Source organism: Lolium rigidum, chromosome 7 (genome assembly GCF_022539505.1).
Source record: "Lolium rigidum isolate FL_2022 chromosome 7, APGP_CSIRO_Lrig_0.1, whole genome shotgun sequence".
NCBI lineage: Eukaryota > Viridiplantae > Streptophyta > Magnoliopsida > Poales > Poaceae > Lolium > Lolium rigidum.
Window position 1 is genome coordinate 191,321,766 of NC_061514.1, and position 21,374 is coordinate 191,343,139.

The 21,374-nt window shown below is 43.7% G+C and overlaps 1 protein-coding gene across 2 annotated transcripts; it reads right to left on the reverse strand.

Moving 5' to 3' along the window:
• Nucleotides 1-482: 482 nt before the first annotated feature.
• On the reverse strand, nucleotides 483-21,091 carry LOC124673869 (polycomb group protein EMF2B-like). Of its 2 annotated transcripts, none has more exons than XM_047209914.1 (23): nucleotides 21,021-21,091; nucleotides 19,329-19,536; nucleotides 19,063-19,178; nucleotides 18,436-18,604; nucleotides 18,303-18,358; nucleotides 17,914-18,028; nucleotides 17,726-17,831; nucleotides 17,525-17,590; nucleotides 16,686-16,822; nucleotides 14,367-14,426; nucleotides 14,090-14,214; nucleotides 12,952-13,013; nucleotides 6,405-6,457; nucleotides 6,066-6,119; nucleotides 5,913-5,972; nucleotides 5,564-5,613; nucleotides 5,256-5,491; nucleotides 3,820-3,946; nucleotides 3,615-3,663; nucleotides 2,644-2,727; nucleotides 2,455-2,534; nucleotides 1,021-1,110; nucleotides 483-935 (listed from the first exon to the last, which is right to left on the reverse strand). In XM_047209914.1, exons 3-23 carry the CDS (start codon nucleotides 19,095-19,097, stop codon nucleotides 812-814), a joined length of 1,938 nt encoding a protein of 645 aa, XP_047065870.1. In that variant the 5' UTR covers nucleotides 19,098-19,178; nucleotides 19,329-19,536; nucleotides 21,021-21,091; the 3' UTR covers nucleotides 483-811. The 2 variants fall into 2 exon arrangements, with proteins under 2 accessions (XP_047065870.1, XP_047065869.1); XM_047209913.1 differs by having other exon boundaries at nucleotides 17,675-17,831.
• Nucleotides 21,092-21,374: the final 283 nt, after the last annotated feature.

Consider the following 21,374-nt stretch of genomic DNA (forward strand, 5'->3'; position numbering starts at 1 on the left):
TATGGTTCAAGTATTGCTGATGAACAAATCCTTCAAATAAAACTCAATATAAACATAGTTCATAAGGATTGTCATCGCTTATCAAACCATATATAAAGAATTCATGCTCTTTCAGCTGGGCCGGAAAAATATCTAGTAATATGACACCTCAGATGATGGATTTGTGAGTGTTCACAAGTTGCCATTTACATTCCCTAGAATTTTCAGAACCAAATTCGGAATACACAGAGAAAAAATCCAACATGCATAGTTTTAACAAGAAGACAGAAACATAAAATGACACTATTCACATAACATGATGGATCTGTCTTTTTTTTTCTCTGTATTTTAAATTTAGTTTTGCAAATTCTAGGGATTGTAAACATACATACTGTGCACATCAAGAAATTTATTGCAACACTGTTCTTTCTATTCAAAAAACAAAACAAAAATGATTAAGAACTCTAGCTTATATGCTTGCAATCAACATGGAGGACCAAAAATGTGTATATCACGTTTTATTAGTAATCAGCAGTCCCCAAACTGTGACTTGCAAAATCAGCCCAACTCATTACAAAATTTATGAATTAATCATTGACTTGGAAAACAATTACATCAGTGCACAAACCTTCTACCTTGTTTGATTTCAACAGCGCACAACAACTCCACAACACTTGTCCCAAAATAGGTCATTGTCGCCGAACGGTAAATCCTGTGACCGTCAACGAGGCACGCCAGGAATCAAAATGTGTCACTTTGCACCACCACAAAGCATCACCATCCACGGGCCCTACGGCCGGCCCTTCTCGACCTGGCCAATGTTTTCCACGAATCAAGTTTGCTTGGGGTTGGAGTTCTCACTTTCCAGGTCGTCGAGAAACTTGTTGCAGGTGTTCATGGTGCGAGCGTCAAGCAGTCTGTGGTTCCAGAGTTTGATCATAACAAATCGCCAGCACCTGTTCATCCAGCGTAAAAATTATAGATCAATCGATGGGCATGTAGAGTGAGGTGTTCATAGCAAATTTCTAGAGCAGAGTTTACCATCGTAGAGCAGGGTTGTGCACGAGCTCCTGTCCGTGCTGCCGGGAGAACGCGCCGCAAGCCCAAGGTATATGACCGTCGGCTAGTACTCTGTAGTTAACGTTCATACAATGTGAAAACAGGGATATGTCTCCAGAAAGGATACAGGACAACTATTAGCACAGTAGCTCTTCTCTACTAAACAAAATCTAGTGCGGAGGGAGAAGCATACTTCAATGCACCATACTATCGAGGACAAAGATCGAAATACCATAGTGACATATGTTGCAAAATAAAAAGCACGACTATAAGTTCTAGTGGCTGTTTGCTACGGAAAGAACACAACGAATTTCATAATCCAACTTTTCAAGTGAAGTAAATCATTTGGACAACTTTGGACCTTCTATGCCATTGTTTTTAGTGAAATTTCCAATGCTCAAAATCCTCGTTAGTACAATAGAAACTAAAAACTTCAGTGAACACATCCATAAGCAACAACCTTTTAATGGCATATAACTAAATTTTCCATTAATAATAACACGGTATTACTTCAAAGTTTAGATTTTACATGGATCAGCTTAACGTTCTACAACTTCTATCCAAAGATCATAGAAGTAGTCCCTTTGATGGCCCCTGCACCCGCTCTCCGCTCTTCTCCTCTCGCCTAACCTAACCCTCCAACAGCCACGCCGCCAACAGCCCACCCCTTTAGCCCTCCTCCCCCTCCCCTGCCCCCTGCCCCCATGTCGACCTTCGGCGCCAGCTCTGGCAGCCACCGCTCCGCCAGCGAGCGCTGCTGGCAAGGGTAGGAGAGCGAGTCCTCCAACACGCGATCCTACTACAACATCACCTGCAGCTCGCCAGCTCCATGGAGCTCCCCTCATCGCCGAGATCAAGCACGTGATGGACCTATGGGCAAGAGATGGTGCACCTAGACTCGGGGTCATCCACCAAACAACCTAGGACATACACTAGGTTCCTACCAGCTAATCTGTAACTTGCTTCCTATGGGTTGTAACTCAAACTCTATCTTTTCAATGAATACATTTGCGTTTTCTGGAGAGAGAGAGAGGAAAAAAAACCATTGTGGCTATATATCAGCATTTAATATCCAAAATTAATTGGTAAAAGTTGGCCAAATTTTGGTTACTCTGTCCTTAACTTCATTTTATCTGAGCAAGAGTTGCTTTATGGGAATTAAAATGCTAAAACACGCTTGTCAGTATAAACTATTAGAGTTGGTTCACCAAGGCCCACGATTTGTACCACCGTAAACAATAAATAATAAATAGTTGCAGCAGGTCAAATCTCTCCTATGTGTCAAGCTTCATGCACTAGCCAACGCAACCAAAAGTCTGAACTGATGGAAAGGGCTAGTGCAATCCGCTTATACACTTCAACACTATGTACCGCGATAGCCAGAACTAAGAACGAAATGTTGGGGATATGCCTGACCTTTGTCTTCGAACAAATGAATTCCACATATACATAATACGCTTCTCGTCTTTTGTAACATCAGAAAAACCATCAAGCATCTGCATTTACTCAGCGAAGTTTAGAAAACCATAATCAACTATTTATACAGATGAATGTAGAAGCCTGCAAATAAAGTTTGAGCGGAGCAAAAAGATCATCACATCTTACCGTCATATCTTCAAAGTCAGCGATGTCATCATCAATTTCGTCTTCACTGTCATGATCTGCCAAAACTTCTTCTAGTTCCATTCTCTAGAAAATGCAAAACCAATGTCGAGCTAAATTTCAGTATCAGGGCATAAAATCATAATATAGATGAGTGCATTGTTATGATCTTACAGGATAAAACATCAGTAGAGATGGTGGAAACACACAAAAAAAAACAAGCATAGGAAAGAAATTTAGCAAAACAATTGGATTGCCTAGCAAAGAACAATGTCAAGTAACAAAATACCACTAACAATACCATAGAAATTAATATTGACAAGTAAAAAAATTATTAAATTTCTCCTACTAGTAAGATTGCCACCTAATATGTAATAGTCGACGTAAACGATATAGACTACCACTAATGCCAAGCAAAGAACAATGTCAAGTAACAAAATACCACTAACAATACCATATAAATTCATACTAGTAAGATTGCCACCTATAATATGTAATAGTCGATGTAAATGATAAGACCACCATTAATGCACATTGCGAAGATACAATGCTGTCATGTAGTCGCCATGGTAGGTGAACTTTCTTGGATGGTATGTTTTTCAAATGATTATTGTCTTTTACTTAAATCACTCAAATATAGCAGTAAAGCGAACAAATACTACTACTTTCCACCAACCTCTGGTATTAACATACCTCAATGCTTTAGACCTCTACAAAAAATTAACGCTGCAATACTAGAACAAAAGGTTAAACTTTCCCCATACGTTATATACATCTGAATAAGCATCAGCTAGTCATAAAATGAAGTATAAATATAATGTCTAAATATGATCCATATGTGCAGGCATTATGTTGCAGACATACATGTGTGTTTCAATAGGTACATGCTACCACAGAAGTGAAAGAACAACTTGCAACAAGCATGCTTAATTGTATACACAAAAGATAGCTGAGTGTTGCATGATTGCAATCACCTGTGCCTTCTGAGAATGGAAGAATTCACGTTTTTGCAGCAATAGACGACTGCCAGATGAAATAAGCACAAACAAACAACAAGTTAGTTGATCAACTTCTATCAGAAGATCTAAAAAAAAACTTCTATCAGAACAGCCTCAAGAAACAATTAAATGGAAAGTAACAGGATATCAAGAACATAAACACTTTAACAGAATGGACTACTTTCTGAGGTCAGCTCGATCAACGGAGAGCTTCCTTGTCTTCCCAAACTCTAGAACTGCTGGTGTTGAATGATTGCTACCGTGTAATGCGGGATGAGAATCAATTGAAGCTTGTGGCACAGAAATCCCTGAAAATATAGGCAACGTCAGGAAAATTCCTGAAAAATTCAGTTAACATCAGGAATAAAATATGCAACGGATTTCAGGCAAAATATAAATCAGTTATCCACCAGAATAAGGAAAAAAAGGCTAAAATGGGGATAGAACATCCTGACACTGAGAGTAGCAGAGCATAAGAAAACAGAAACACCGGCAATGATGTAAGTTTTCCTCTACATGCTAGCCGAATTATAATGGCAAATCAAAAAATAACCAGTTCACCAGACAGTAGCTAGTCAGGAGACCATATCACCACAACCAACACTTTCGAGGGTTCCTAGCATGCAGTGCATTAAGAATTGATAAAGCTAGTTTTGCATAACAAGAAAAAACTATCAACTAAAGTTAAGAACCTAAGGAGACAACGCGTGTAATTGAAGGATGGGAGCTGTTCCATGAGTTTAACAAGCTGAATTAGTTGATCAAGGTGACACAGAATAAAAAAATAGAAAAAATAAATTATATGTCATTGACTATTGAATGTAATCACAATGTGCCAGAGAAGAAATTTCTCTCAAGTGCTACCCATTTCCGAAATCTTGAACAGATTCCCCACCACCATACGAACCCCGTTCAATTGCTCTTAAGTGGATTGCTAAGCGAGCATATTACTCTAATAAGGAAAAAAAGGTGCCATGCCACGTCGCCTGCACACCATTAGCACAAGCGATAACACGACAACCTCTAGCTCAACTGAGCCACCATGAATGCATCGCCGCACACCTGGGCCATGCTACTGTGTGGTCACGTTCCATGATGACAGACGCAGATGATGCCATGAACTAAGTTGTTCGGTTGATTTGGGATTCGAAAGGGGAGGAGGAAGAACTCACATTTGGGTCCATAATCGGATTCTCGAGGGCAAGCCAGCCATTTCGGCAGAAAAAATATACATTTTGGGGGGGGGGGGGAGTTGGTGACAACAGGGCTGACGATGGTGGCAAATAAGGCTAAGGTTTTAGAAATAGGTGGCACCGGAAGACAGATTTTATTGCTGACAAACTGAGAATCCTGTCACCATTCAGACCCAGTGCTAGAAGCTCCCACACTAGGTGTGGTCTGGGGAAGGCTTATAGTGCCAAGCCTTACCCCTGCAAAGTGCAATGCAGAAACTGCTATGGCATAAAATTTCTTTTCTCCTAGGAAAACACATCAAACATGATAAGAAATGTGAAACATTCAACCCACTAAATACTGAACCAAGGATCAGAGATACTATGGTGTGTTCATTTGAATGTAGTTTGTTTAATATGCCAAGACCCATAAGATTGAAATTACCATTTTCCTTTGGGACATAATCCACTTCTGACTCTTTATGGGCATCTTTGGATGATCCTGATTCCCTAGTATGTGCATGTACATGACCCATATTTCCTGGCGATCTTGATTCCACATTATGTTTCTGCACAGCAATAGTCTTTCCAGATGATCCTGGTTCCATGATATGTGGATGTACATGCTTGGTCTTCTCGATTGTTGTTTCTAATCTTCGGCACCTCTTCTTAAACCTTGATCTGATGGAACACCGTTAAGGCTATTTGAGTAGAGAATTTAGCATTGTTGAAAGTAATGAAGTATGAGCGCACCTGTAGAAAAATACTCTCTCTCCTCGTTCATCTCCTGCAGTAGCTAGAAGCTGGAAATTGAACAGAGAGAAAATTAGGTTTCCCAATTTAAAGCAGTATTCTGACAAAAATGCAGCCCAGATCATGTGGGGCAGGATTCCGTCTGATCTAGGTGCACCTTTGCCTTTTGAACTGAGAGGAAGAAAACAAGGACCAACGTTGAGATTGCATTAGTCTAATATGCATAGATGTGTTATACTTAAAACACTGGTAAAGTACTGGATTCAGTGACAAGATCTCCAAATATACCAAAAAAATATTTCTCAGCTAATGAATGGTAGTACATTCGACATCCTTCGTCACAACTTACCTCCTCTCTCCTGGTATCAGTCTTCAGACTAACATAAACAGCCTGGCAGTCTTCAGATACCTGTGTCGACAAGAAAATAAAACTTATTATGAATTTATGAAACATGTGTGATTGAATTAGATTTTACAAAGGAGATTTCAGAGGATAACAAACCAAGAACTCAAAGTGGAATAGCTCATGAGATGAGGTTAAATGATATTCCAGACCCTAGTACCACAAAAAAGAATCATGATATGAGATATGGTTGAGTAAACAAAAACAGAAGGCTATTGTTGACAAAAAAAGGTTTAATGGAACTCTGGAGAAGAAAACAAAAACTATTTTTCCTCTCTACAAAAGAGAAACATCAATGTTGCAGTGCAAGATAACAAAAATATGACTGCCTTAATCATAAATTTAGGCAGGTTGGATGATCTTCAGAACCATCGCTTAGCAGCAACCAGAAACATACGACGATAGATAAAATAAAAGACATTTCCCCTCAAATTTTACCTTGAAGCTTCCACACCGTACCAAGCAAAAGGAGCAAGAAAAATCTTCTGTAACTGGTAAGAAGGAATAAACATATGAATAAGAAATAGGAACCCATGATAGGGAAGACTTAAGAAACTATCTGGCTAAATGTATCTGTTATACTGATCCATAACTGAAGTAAAACAGGTAATTCTTGCAAAAAAAAGGAATAAAACGGGAAACTAAACTCTGGATCTTGATCATGAACAGCAGTCGAAGAAAGTAGCAACATATGCCAATGCAGATCAAGCTTGATATCATAAAGATGAACAATAAAGTAGAGATGAGTCGGTGATCATGCTGGTGGTGTGGACCACCCCTCGCCAGCTGCGCAAGGGCACTTCGTCGGTGATCATGCTTACCGCATGGTGGATATGGAAACATCGGAACGCGGCGGTCTTCGACAACGCACGGCCTTCGGTGACATCCCTATTCAACGACATAGTGGCTGAGGCGCGGCAATGGGCGGACGCGGGTGCCCGGGGCGTGCGCCTTTTGCTCCCCTAGATTAGTTTTTCTTTTTCTTGGGTCGAGTTGTACGGCGTGGTGTTCGTCCGCCCTCGGACTTGTACATATAACCTTCTTTTTCTATCAATGCATCGAAACGCAAGGCTTTTGTGTTTTCGCGAAAAATTTAAAGTAGAGATGAGTCGTGAAAAAGTATTCTAAGACCTTTCTCATAAGTTTCAAAAAACATTTAGGCGCAGGTCCGCAGAAAAATCACTATAGTTGGTAATGAAATGGGAACTTTAACTCCAGGACCATGTGCAAAACAAAACATCAACAACATAAACTTGCCTGTAGTTTACTTTGTTGTTTATCAACACACACAAATATGTAGATAATAAATATTAAAGTAGGCTATCTTGTCTTGCAGTTCTTCAAGGATATTACACATCAATGTTGCAGTCCTTGTGTTAATGTGGAGTTTTCACTGGAAAAGGTGGCTTCCAAATATCCCATGCAATTAGTGGGATTGAATAAGTTCATGATACTGAAGTCAGATTTGTTAAGTTTGGACTAAGGATAGAGCCATAATCTCTTACCATTTGGTTGAAGTGAAGCTCTTTTTTAGCCTCGCTCAAGGATGGCGACGCCAACACCGCATACTTTCCACCAGCAGTGTTCCTACCACCGGCTGAAAAATAAGCTACAAAGCATCAGCTCCAAGGGCCGGTTCTTGACTGATCACGCGGACATGGCCAAAGCTGCATTCTAGCACTTTGATGCCCTGATCGGTACCAGCGCCACTCGCAACATATCTCTCCAGCTTTTGCAGTTGATCACTCCCTCGGAGGAGCTCTCCAACCTGGACGCTCTGTTAGAGGAGGAGATTTGGAATACTATCAAGCAGCTGCCAGCAAGGAAGGCCCCTGGACCGGACAGCTTCACCTCCGAATTTCTCTGGATTTGTGGGAGCACGGTCAGGAAGGATTTCATGGAGGCCTTCGAGCAGCTGCACGCTCTTCGCGCCGGAGGTTTCCACCGGCTCAATCAGGCGCTGCTCAAGCTACTCCCCAAGTGGAGCTGATCCGGCGACGTTCGGAGACTACAGGCCCATCAGCTTGATCCACCTTGTGGCAAAGCTCTTCGCCAAAATGCTCTCGCTGGGCATCGCCTCGAAGCTAGACAATCTGATCAGCAAGAACCAGAATGCCTTCATCCCGAGCCGCAGCCTGCACCACAATTTGTCCTCGCACGGCAATCACGCCTGCTACACCAGCTTCGAGAGCCCCGGGTGCTACTGAAATTGGACCTAGCCCGTGCTTTGGACTCCATCTCTTGGAGTTTCCTCTTTGAGGTGCTCCGCCAATATGGATTCAGCGATAAATTCTTGGATTGGCTAGCGATCCTCCTCAGTTCAGCAAGCACAAGAGTCATGATCAACAGCGAGCCGAGACCTCCCATTTGGCACCGCCCGGTTGCGTCAGGGCGATCCCCTATCCCACAGCTCTTCGTGCTGGCCGTGGACGTCCTCGACTGCCTGATCAGACGCGCTGCAGCCCTTGGCATCCTCCAGGAGCTCCACCCTCGACGTCACGTCCCCGAGATGTCTCTTTATGCTGTTGATGTGGTACTCTTTTGCCGCCCTACTCACGACGATACCGCCGCCGTAAGAGAGATTCTTTATCTCTTTGGATAGGCCTCTGGCCTCCTCATCAACTAGAACAAGAGTTCCGCTACCCTGATCAACTGCACGCACGATGACGCCATTGTTTCTGCCGGCCTGGGATGCCCCATCATGGAGCTGCCCGTCACCTACCTAAGCATCTCCCTCACGATCAGGCGATCCACCTATGCGCAGCTGCAGCCGGTGGTTGACTGCGTCGCAGCCCAGCTCCCCACTTGGAAGGCCCATTGTAGAAGAGGAAGAGTGGCTAACCTAGAGGCAGCAGCCAGCAGCTGCTATGTTATGTCTTAGGGTTTCTAGCAGACCAGCCTCACTTATATACCATCCCAGGTCACTTGGGCTAATGGGCCACATGGGCCAGAATAGGACGACAGACTGCTAGATAGAATGCAGCCCATATACTGTCCAACACCCATCTTATGGACAAAGCAGGAAGGCTGAAGCTGGTCAAAGCCATGCTCAGCGCTATCCCCATCCACCAGCTACTCGTCTACGCCAAGAAAACCCTGAAACTCATAGAGAAGATCAAGTGTGGGTTTCTCTTGGCAGGACGCAAGGAAGCTAATGGAGGGTGTTATCACATGAATTGGAACTGGGTCTGCCACCTAAAAGTACATGGAGACCCCATGTGTAGTTTTGATAATTAATGACAATCTCCAGGGACTAATGTTTGCTTTGAGCTTTACTTGTAGGACTTGTTCATAGACAATGCTTGAACCATATGTTGGCTTCAAGGTTGAAAGAAGAAGATAAAGTGATGACCAAGGCATTAATCAAGGAGTGATCCGAAGATTGGTCATGAGGGAGTTGGGGCAATGATAAGGATGTCTTGAAGAAGATGGAGTGAGCTATCATGGGTATCTTCAAGACATCATAATAAAGAAAGAATAAATGGAGTGCAAGTTCAAGATGATCCATCTCAAAGAGATCATATGCTTGAAGCTTGCCGGTCATATGGTGAGCATGGATATGTGAGCATATGCCTAAAGAGAGTCTCTCTCATAGTGGAGTATGGGGAGCAATCCACAAGACTTCACCAAGCAAGAACAATCAAGAAAGGTGTTCCATCTTGAAGCGGACAAGATCATCATCATCAAGCTCAAGTGGAATGCGCAAAGATAAGGTTTGCTCTAGATAGGGTTTTTTTCTTACCGATCTCGTGGTGCTAGTTGGGAGACCGCTCTATGAGATAGTTTGCCATTCTATCAAGAAGGGCTCTCAAGTGAGTAACTTGATCGTATCGTTCGGAGAGAGCTCAAGCCCTTGCATCCTTGGCATCATATTTCTTGGTTGTTATTTGGATCTTATCCATTTGAAGATTTAGATTTCGCAGTTATTTTCATGACAAACTCTGGTTCATCAAAAACAAATTTCGTATGAAAAACTTGTTGCATTTTTTATGTTGCAGCTCTTACCAGTTCTTCTATTAGGAAGGTTCCACACCTCTATCTACTTGGTATTTTTGTTGGACACTAATTTTCTTTATATTTTCAATAAAACAAGTTTCATCTTAATCGGAGTTTGCATGCTCAAGATATTGCGTTTTTGGTTGTGGAGATTTTACCGGTTCGTCTCTTTTAGAGAGGTCAAATCTTTCATCATTTGGTTTTATCCTCCATGGTTCGACTATGATATTTATATGCATGATGTTGTAGAGCTCGTTGTTGTGATTCCAACGAGCCCAAGATCATCGAAGTCGGAGTCCGGATGCAAAAGTTCTTGAAGTTTCTGTTTGAGTGTTCCCAGGAGCGGTAATGCCGCCCGTAGTACCGGTCTACTACCACTTTATCCTCCATGGTTCGACTATGATATTTATATGCATGATGTTGTAGAGCTCGTTGTTGTGATTCCAACGAGCCCAAGATCATCGAAGTCGGAGTCCGGATGCAAAAGTTCTTGAAGTTTCCGTATCAGGCTGTTTGAGTGTTCCCAAGAGCGGTAATGCCGCCCGTAGTACCGGTCTACTACCACTTATTGCTCGTACAGCCCCTGTTTCTTGAGCGGTACTTGACCGGTATCACCACGGTACTACCGGTGACCGGTACTACTGCTGGTAGGTGCTACAAGCAGTAGTACGCTCCTACCGCGTTTTGGCTGCAACGGTTGGATTTGGGGGGGGGGGGGGGGTTGCTTCTCCCTCCCATGATTCTTGCTCTCATTTGAGGGAAAATAGAGGAGATCTAGATTTACAATCCTACCAATCAAAATCCCCTCTTTGTGAGGGAATCCATTAGAGCTAGGGGTTGCTTCTCCCTCCCATGATTCTTGCTCTCATTTGAGGGAAAATAGAGTAGATCTAGATTTACAATCCTACCAATCAAAATCCCCTCTTTGTGAGGGAATCCATTAGAGTTAGATCTAGGAGAAATTTGGTGTTCTCCTCCTTTGTTCTTCCTCTCTTATTCCTCCATAGCTTTTGTAGCTTTGGTGGAATTTGGGAGTGAAGGGCTTGCCATTGCATTTGGTGCATCGGTTTGAGTTCTCCACGGTGATACATGAAAGTGAAAGTTCGTGAGCTATTACTTCGGGTGGTTGTACCCGGAGCTTGTTCCTCTTGGGTCCTTGGACCCTAGACTGGTTTGAGGCCTTTTGTGGCATTGTGACCTTGGGGGTGATTACTTGGGAGCCTCCAAATAGAATATGGAGATTGCCCAAAGCTTGTACGGCTTTGGTGACCACCCTCAAGGGTACCCTAGTGGATCGTGGCATCTTGCATTGTGCAAGAGCGCGAGGAGATTACGGTGAGCCATTGTGGCGCTTGGAAGAGCATTGTACTTCAACGCCGCTCCAACAGAGACTAGCTTCCTTTGGGAAGTGAACTTCGGGATACATCGTCGTCTCCGCGTCCCCTCGGTTATTCCTATACTCGAGCTCTTTACTTTGAGAACCTGCGTGCTTAAGTTATGTATTTTGCTATCACTTAGTTGTTTGTCTTGCTTAGCATAAGTTATTGGTGCATATAGGTAAACCCTAGTTGATATAGGTTTTCCGCTTGACAAATTAAATGTTAGTTTTATTTACCATTTGTTAAACCCATATCGTAAAATTTTAAAAACGCATATTCGCCTCTAGGTGACATCATGTCCTTTCACCACCCCTTTGATCACGGCAGCCTGGGCGTCCGAAATATGGAGAAAGCCAGCCTCACACTTCGCCTACGATGGCTCTAGTTCAGCCAGACGGATGCAAGCAGAGCTTGGCAAGGCCTCGTTCTTCGCCTCGACGACCATGGTCCTTGGAGATGGGCGCATGGCCAAATTTTGGGAAGACCGGTGGCTTGGTGGGCGTTCGATCAGTGAAATCGAGCCTCACCTGTACGCCTACATCCCAAAATGCAGACACCACGATCAGATGGCCTGTTTGGCCACAGCTGGGCACGCGACATACATGGCTTGATCGGCATCCCGGAGCTCATACACATATAGGCTTGGTCTGAAGTGGAGCAGTGACGGTATCTATTCTGCCAAATCTTGCTACAAGGCCAGGTTTCATGGTTCCACCTATTGCAGCGCCTGGAGACTGATATGGAAAACTTGGGCTCCACAGCGGGTCAAATTCTTCCATTGGTTAGCTAACCTGGACCGATGCTGGACCGCTGCTTGCCTGCAATGCCGAGGACTCCAACACCACCCTCAATGCCTCCTTTGCGACCAGAAGATGGAAACCATCCAGCACCTACTGATGGGATGCTGCTCCTCCCGCCAGGTCTGGTGCGAGGTTCTCTCTTGGCTCCGTGCAGCGTGCAGACCTCCATAGCGCGGCGGCGTGATCCAGGATTGGTGATGCCAAGCGAAGCAGACATCACCCAAGCCTCTTTGCAAGGGACTTGCCATCGCCCTGCTGACCGCCTGGATGATTTGGAAACACCGCAGCGACTGTGTTCAATGGAGCTCAGCCCTCCATCGACAACGTCGTCAGCAAGATCAACGAAGAAGCTGCCCTTTGGGAAAGAGCCGGAGCACAAGGCCTACGCGTGATCATGCCGCAGACCTGGGATGTTCATTAAGTTGTAATCTTTCTTTTTGTTGCCTGGTCTCTTAAGAGGCATGTAACATCAAACTCTCTTTTCAATGAAATGAAAAGGCTTTTCTCGGAAAAAGAAACTCTCCCTGCTGCACACCTTCCTAGTTTCTGTTGATATTTGCCCTCTGTCAGCGCCTGTTGTTCATCCACTACCAGTCTAACTTGTTCCGCAACCAAACCACAAGTTCACAACTAAATGTCCTTACTCATGTACACAACATGGATACAAAAGAAAAGTCACTAGGTTCTGTTCCAAAACAAGATACATGGAGTGGTAAAAACATTGGAGAAATGCCAATAATGATGCAAACAAGTGATAATAAAAATTTGGGGAGAGAGAGAGAGAGAGAGAGAGAGAGAGAGAGAGCAAACCTTCGCTTTGTAGCAACTTTTTGCAGTGCTTGTAGTTAAAGAGCACATTGCCTGTTCTTAACCTGTAGAATCAATATTTGCAGTAAAATTGGCTACATGAAATGTGAAATGTATTTGACAAAAAATTGGAACTCAACTACTCAATGATCTAATCAACATATGAACACATCCTAGGAGTGTCCATTGGTTTCTTTCCCCACCCTGTTTCCTGCCTGCCCTTCTCACTTGTCACCCCTTCTACTTTTCTGAGGCAAATCCTATCTTTCCCACCCCCACTTCGCTACAAGAGAGCCAAGGTGGCGCTAGAAGCCATTCGCCCGACCTGCACCCCCTAAGGCATGAGGTGTCAGAAGCCAGCAAAGCAGGACGAAGTTGCGGCTGCAACATCCTCTATGTGCTGTAAGGCAGCGGTGGCATCCTGGACATGTTCCCACCACAACACAAAAAATAGGTGTGTGATGGAAGTTTCTGCAATTGAAAGTTGAACATACAATCTACTTGATGTTTTCTAGAGTCTCAACTGAAAAGGTTCCCAAAATGAGCTTCCCTCGAATCACAGTTGAAAGGTCCAAGAAACTGGGCATTCATTTCAATCTCAGTTGGAAGTTAATCAGTTCATAGTTTGTTTGAATCTCAGTTGGAAATAAGTCAAGTTCTTGTGAATCTTAGTTGAAACGCCAAATTTAGAAGTGTTTGAGTGCAGCAGGGAAGATGGGATGGGGTCATGGTGTGGCGGATGTGAGTGTGGTGCTGAATAGCAATTCATATATGGATTTATATTATTTAAACAGTATATTTTACTTCATACTGATAATGCAATACAAGCTAGAAAAAATCATCTTATAGAGCTGTGCCTCAGCGCGATTCTTGAGAGCAAGAACTTGCAATCTACTTAACCTAGTTGATACGGATGCTTTTACGCTAGACCACAAAAGGACAGCATGTAATGATTTCCAGCGCCTTCTCATGATATTCCAAAGAGCGAACAAAATCTCATATTCAAGGTATAAAGCACATAAGCAATAAGAACTAGACCATGCATTTTCTATAATGACAAGTAAAAAATAGAATTATGGAACAAAGCTTCATTAAAGTTCAGAAACGAGCTATGTATGCTGGCCTGCTGGGTTGTTGTTACCTTATGATATGTGCTAATGACGAAAGTGGGACATCAGCATATGAGTAACGACTATAAGGATATACATCCCTGCCTTTTGCACCAGCCTCTTGTGCATCTATGCTTGCTTGTAGTTTATATGAACCCTGTAACACAAAAGGTCGAGGATCTAAGGAAAGCTACTGGAAATAACTCACAGTTTTCAGCAAACTAAGGTGTTGCTATACTCAAAACAATATTTACCCAACAAATTTGTAAGTGACGATAATTAGATTGCACAAAGAAACAGAGAGCTTACTGTAGCATCTGCCTTTCGAGAACAAAATGTCAAGAAACTGCCACACTCAAGAAATGTTGGCTGTGTGGGTACCGAAATAAGAAAAGAGAGTCAACAAACAATTTACATAGAAATCAAAGATGATAGAGAAATCTGAGGGACCTGGGAATGAAAACAAGGAGAAATGTTCAAGAGACATATATATACTTCATAAATTCAGATTGTTATGCTGTTAATTTTGAGAGTTAATCATATGCACCTAAATTAAATGCAAAGTATAATTTTCACTGTGTGCAATTCTCCACTGTCATTGGGTGCCAATTTACAACAGGCGGTTAGGGAGGCTGTGGTGGAGCGCCGTTGGATTGCCGCTACTCAGGGCGCGACCAGCTTGCTGGTCCTATGGCAATACATACAGCTCTGGATCAGAGTGTGTGATGTACAGCTCGTGGCAAGGCCAGACACCATCCTTTGGCTTTGGACGACCGACATGCAGTATTCATCCAAATCTTGCTACGGATTCTTCTTTGAAGGGTCCATCGTATCAAGATCTTGGAAGCTTAACTGGCGCTCCTGAGTGCCCCCAGGGGTTAAGTTCTTCATCTGCCTTGCTTGCAAGGATCGTTGTTGGACGGGCGATAGGCTGGCGCGACGGGGACTGCAGCACCCCCCCCCCCCCGCTGCCCGCTGTGCAATCAGTCAGAGGAGACCATGCAACATCTTCTTACACAGGTTGCCCCTTTTCCAGAGCAATATGGTATGAAGTCCTGTCGTGGATCCGCTCCACGGCCGGACCACCGGATGAGGAGGACGACTTCGTGGAGTGGTGGATGGCCGCTATCCAATCTACCCCTCGCGCTTTGCGGAAGGAAGGGAACATCCACACTTGTTATGCTGACGGCGTGGTGGATTTGGAAACAGCGCAACGCTGTCATCTTCGACAACGCAAGCCCTAACTCTAGTAGTCTCCTCGACACGATTTGATCCGAAGCTCGATCTTGGGCCACCGCCGGTGCTATTGGCTTAAATGCCCAAAGTTGCTTAGGTCTAGTGGGTTGAGTTGTATGGTGCGGTGTTGGCTCGTCGTGAGCTTGTAAATATGTAAACTCCTTTTCATATCAATGCATCGAAACGTAAGGCTTTTGTGTTTTCGAGAAAACAACAGGCGGTTAGGTCGTGTACTGTTCTACAAGACTATCCCTCAACTTTAGCAAGCATTGAAAAATTTCCATGATGAATAGGTGTTAATTTGCACCATTTAAAAAGGTACAACTGGATTTTGCACCAGATGCTGAAGCTCAGACAGTTTTGTGTTAAGTATAAAAGTAAAGGTGGTCAAACACTACCAATTATTGAAAGGTAGCAATATGCATAACAAAATCGTCAAAACTCAAACAGGTGGCAAAGTGCAAGTGAATGTGGTCAAGTCATTTGTTTTTCTGAAACAAGTGGCATTTAAAACAATGGTAGCTCACACTCTGGCGCATGGTCGACGCCGTCGTGCTCTCCGAGGCCCAGGACCAGCTAGTCTGGAAGTGGACACCCAGCGGCACCTATACCGCCCACTCCGCCTACCTCGCCACGTTCCAGGGCTCCATGACATGCCCCGTCTGGAAACAGACTTGGAAAACATGGGCGCCTCCCCGGGTCAAGTTCTTCCATTGGCTTGCCTACCAAAACCGATGTTGGACGGCGGATCGTTTGGCAAACAGAGGCCTGCAACACCATGCTAGATGCCTGCTGTGCGACCAAGAGCCAGAGACCATGCGCCACCTGCTCATCGAGTGTTCATTCACCAAGCAGATATGGCATGAGGCTTTGGCCTGGCTGCGCATCCCATGCCGGCCCCCGGAGGATGCGGACACATCAATCTTCGCCTGGCTGGACAGTGCTAAACGTGCAACTCCGAAACCTTTGCGTAAGGGACTGGGGTCTGCTGCGCTGCTGGTGCCATGGATGGTTTGGAAGCACAGGAACAACTGCGTTTTCGAGCGAGGACGGCCCTCGGTCCCCGACCTTCTGCGAGACATCCAGTGCGAGGCCAAGCTATGGACGCAGGCGGGCGCCACCGGCCTAGGCGTCGTGTTGCCAACAACCTGGGATGTACACTAGACTTTTTTGGTCATTATCTGTAATCCACCTCCTAGGAGGCTTGTAAACTTGTTCCCCCTTATCTTTTCAATGAAATGAAACGCAAAGAGTCCTTTGCGTTTTCTCAAAAAAAACAATGGTAGCTCATCTGTCGCATGATTATGAACCGAGCAGAAGATAAAATACTCAGAAAAAATGCAATAAAATGGCAGAATATGCAGCACATGCTTTAATAACTTTGCAGCATACCTCTATGAAGCCTGGGCTCATGCTTACTTCCGATGTCAATTCCACAGTACGCCCCAAACTTAAAGTTACGCAATTATCCAAAGATGACCAAAGTAAATCAATTGGTATGTTACCCCAGAAACATTGACCTCCAAGCTCTGATAAAATGTACCCGATATACAAGAATTAGTCCATCAGTACGATCAGTCGATCACAAATGTATTGTCTGTTTAAAACCAGTGTTTATGTTCACTAACTTTCAAAGGCACAATTTTGAGACTATATTTTCTCAGTGTGGAAGCTACAACAAAGAGAATACCCTGAACATGGTGAAAGATGAATTCATATTGCCCACAATCGAGAGGGCCTATTGACATGTTAATCCTTGTTGAAAACCTAACCATGTGTCTTAAGTCTTAACTACTCTAAAAGAAAGGCAAACATAGCCAATTGTTGTTCAATTAACACAATACTTCCATTTCGTTACAAATGGGTGAATGGCATGTTTACTGGTTTTCAAGTTCAGAGTAAAAGCTATGAAGTTTTTATCTTCCACCCAGGAACACTTGGCAAGTTGATGTTCATGGTGTACCACCTGGGTCTGTTGGTGGTTTAAAGGATTCGATTGTTTGCCATTAATAGAGGGGGTGTGATGGATACAGAACATTGTGAGGCTTAATACATAAAATATGGTTGCCCCATTCCATCTTTTGGATGCAGAGGTTGAGCAAAAGCTTCTAAAATCCAGTCTGGTCAGGAATTTGTGTTTGAGACGAACAAATAGATCAACCTCAATAAAATGAACATATATATTGTATCATCTGTCAAATGTCTGGCAAACAATATCAACCATAACTTACTTTGAGGAGAAGAATAGTCCATATGGTTCTCTGAGAAGTTTCCACTAAGATTTTGTCCATGTTGGCCTTTTAAAATGAAGAGACAAGTGGAATCAAATTTGATGACAGCAAAGAAAGGTTATCCACAAATAATCACATAGCACACTATACCACAACTAATAAGGATGATGTTAAGGTTGAAAACTTGGGAGGTTGCTAAACTCTTCAGATCGGGGATGGTGAACGTAGCTTTAGTGTGGTCACTATCTCCAGATTCACAAAAAGAAGTCAGGAGACAAGCCCGGCTGAACTGATACACTGGAGAATGCTGCAATACGAAGCTACAAATGAGAAAAACAAGACCATCTGATAGACATATACTACTACCTTTCATGAACCAAAGTGCTTACCCCATCAAGCGAATCATTACTAGTAGCTCTAGCAAACAGAACATGGAGAGGAAAGATACAATGTGCTGGCAGTTCATTATTTGCGCTTCCAGAAATTGATACCGATATATGTATCCTACATTTATTAGCACAAACACAGGTCAGTATTTACCCGGAAAAAAAGTTACAACTTGCAATCATGTCACCGGTGCTCTTCAGAAAAAGCTTAAAGTAACTTGGAACTTGGAAGGCTTTGTTGAATCGAGCTACCATTCAGGTATAGTACCAGATTACTTCATGAAAATTACTAAGAGCACCAAATTCCATTCTCAAGATGCTCGGCTAAATATATGAAATAATCCATCCATAGAGCAAGAAATAGTTCAGTTTTGAATTTCTAATAAATTTACCTCTTTTTTCGTCTTGCGTCTATCTTATAAGAAAGGCATCTTTGAAGCAAAGGGGGCTGCAAAATTCAACTGAGTAACTGGTATCTAAAAATAGAGTTAACAGACCATGTTAGAATATGAAATAAAACTTTACATCTTCAGTGGCTCTTAGTCGAATAATATTGTACAGCTCAACTGGTTTGCAGTATAATGTCAAACATTCCTCGGGAGTAAGTTCCTCATCTGGAGATAACTGAGCTCTTGACTGCTGACCACACCTATGGTCTGCAGACCTGGGGTATCCGAATCCACATCCATTGTTCCTACACAGAAAAGAAAAAAAATGTTGCATCAAAGAAAAAGAAGAATCATCTCGCAACAAGAACAAGGAACCCAGACACTATGCATATAGAACACCTTGACCAGTTCCCATTACTAGCCAAGGTACCACAAAGATTTCAAGTGAGTAATCTGTAACTGCCAAAGATGGCCATTTACCATCAAAACTCACATGGAACCCCATATAAACCTAAAGATATCAGACCTAACATACTTCATAGTGCAATACACAGTTGTTCAGACATTGTGCAAAATCATCCAATGGTTTATTCATAGTGTGCCTTTACAGGCGGAAAAGATTATGGGATTTGGATCCCAAACCTATCTACTAGACATTGAAAAAGCCTTGCAGTTCGCGAAAAGCTATACAGAAATTCTCAAAGCAAAAGAGACATACAAGACAAATGTAACAGTAAAATTCGCAAAGCAGGTAGCGGATTACGCTGCATCATGGTTAGGTAGAGCTAGACCAGGCATCTTCGCTGTGGAACACTTCGATTCCCTTGGGGTCACAGGAAACCACCGTAATCAGCACACACAAGCACATGCAACAAGTGTCTGCACACAGAATCCGATGCACAGGTCAGTAAAATGGCATAAAAGATTAACTCAGTATCCACGAACTGGATCGGATCCTGCAGGTAGATCTGACTGCTCGCGGCAGGAAATAAGATCAAGTTGCAACTAATAACTAAATAAAAAACTCACCACGGAAAGATGTGTTACCCCGGCTAGATATCTGGTAGCCGTCAATGGCTCTTCTGTAGGCTCCGGCGGAAGAACGACGGCGGCGAAGTGGTTGAGATATCGGGGGCTTTGTGCCTCACCTTTCTTAAGTTCGTTCTTGCACTCCGTTGGGTTCAAATGGAGCATGAAACAGAGCCCCAGTGTGGAAAGGGATGTGGATCTAGCAGGGCTGCATGTATTTTTCAGTCATCCAATTAAGGAAACAACAGTTGAAATAAAAGTTCCAGTATGAAAACAGGGATGTGCTCAATTTGGAATGTTGCCAGCTGTACTGGATGTGAACATACTGATGCCGTGCATCCGCGTCCTTACACACACGTCAATCCATGGGGTCCGGGGTTATCAAATGGTTAGTTTTAAATCGATGAAGAGTTACTTTTACTGTTTATAATATATTGTTTGCCATTTCCTGATCGATAATTCAGATTATTGTTAGCATGCATACATACATATGTTCAATCCAGCCAATACTTTGGCAACATAAATAATAATATTGCCTTGTTTGGGCCAAGATGGCCTGGGTCCTGGGACACGCTCAACCATGTGGATATGGGCCAATATCCGGGGGCTCAGAAAACACGAAAGAGATGTTCACTCCTGTGAAAATAGAATGAGCTCCATAAAGCATGAGTAGAGGCTTGAACTCGACTCGACAAAGTGAGTGTAGGTTGTTAAAATTATAGGGGTACCGGTCCTTGTCGAGCTACTCGAGCCCAAGCTCGTTGCCCGCAACTTGGTTCCATAAACGAGATCGGCTAATTTGTGGATTGAGTCAAGCTGTGTGAATAGCCTACATCGTCTTAACTATTAGAAGAACCACAACAGTACATATTGGTCGCTACGTCTGTTAGGATGTGAGACCACAACATAAACCTTGCATCTCCAAAAGGAGCATCTCGAAGCTAACCTTTCTTGCAATTAAGGATGGCCATCTGGTCCACTGCTTGCTACATGCATACCTACCCTTTTATCATACTTCCTGCAGAAGATTAATTTGCGTAACAAGTATGGTAGGATGAGGGATGACATTATTCCCATTAACGACAAAATGCACTACTAACCGGTGATGCTCAGATGGTTGGATTCCCAAATGAAACTGAAGCAAAACAAAAAAAGGTAACTGTTGCCTAACCGAGCAAGTGTGTCAATGGAACAGGCAAAATCATCTACAGTATAAGCTGCATCTTACTTGCGCTACGAAGGCCCTACTCGACATGCTAGATACATCTAGTTACCTCCTAGCTGAGCAAGTGTGTCAATGAAACAGGCAACCTGCCTGTGGTACAATACAGAGTTTCTACTTGCTAAAATGACTACAACTACACCATTCGGCCCTATACTTGTCGCGGATTTAGCCAATATGTATAGACTGAAATATGTTTAAATTCATTGAACCTGCGACAAGTACTTAGGTCTGGATGGACTACTGGTTTATCACTAGGCGTAGTAAAGCAAGGCGAGGCCCCGTCCAGTAATTGAATCCCAGAGAATGACTAGCCGCCGGTACGGCAAGCTCGACAATAGCATCTCTCCGCGTCTGACAACAATCGCCCTAGCAATTCGACAGCTGTGGTGTAGATTAGCAGCCACACATTGCGATTTCTGCAGGCCCCGAGTCCTACAAACCTGAAGAGGGGAGGTCGCAGTACCAACCTAGAAGGTCTGAACGCGCCGGTGGAAGGCGCCGGCGAGGACGCGGCAGCGGGAGGCAGACGCGGTACGTGATCCGCGGGCGGGAGAAGGGCGCCGCCGGAGGAAGGCTCGAGGGAGGCGGCGGCGGCGCCTGGGGAAGCAGGCTCCTGTGCTATTTTTGGAGAAGATTTTGATTTTGGAGAGCGAGACGGCCGAACGGCTAAAGCGCGGGCGCCCTCGAGAACAAAATGGAGAGGGCGCGTCCCCTGCGCGACGCGTATACTTCTGCAGAGTAGAGCGTTCGGATCCGCTTCCCAAGTTGCAGGGCGTGCTTGTTTTTGGAAATGAAACCTACCGGCATCATCCTATAAAAAA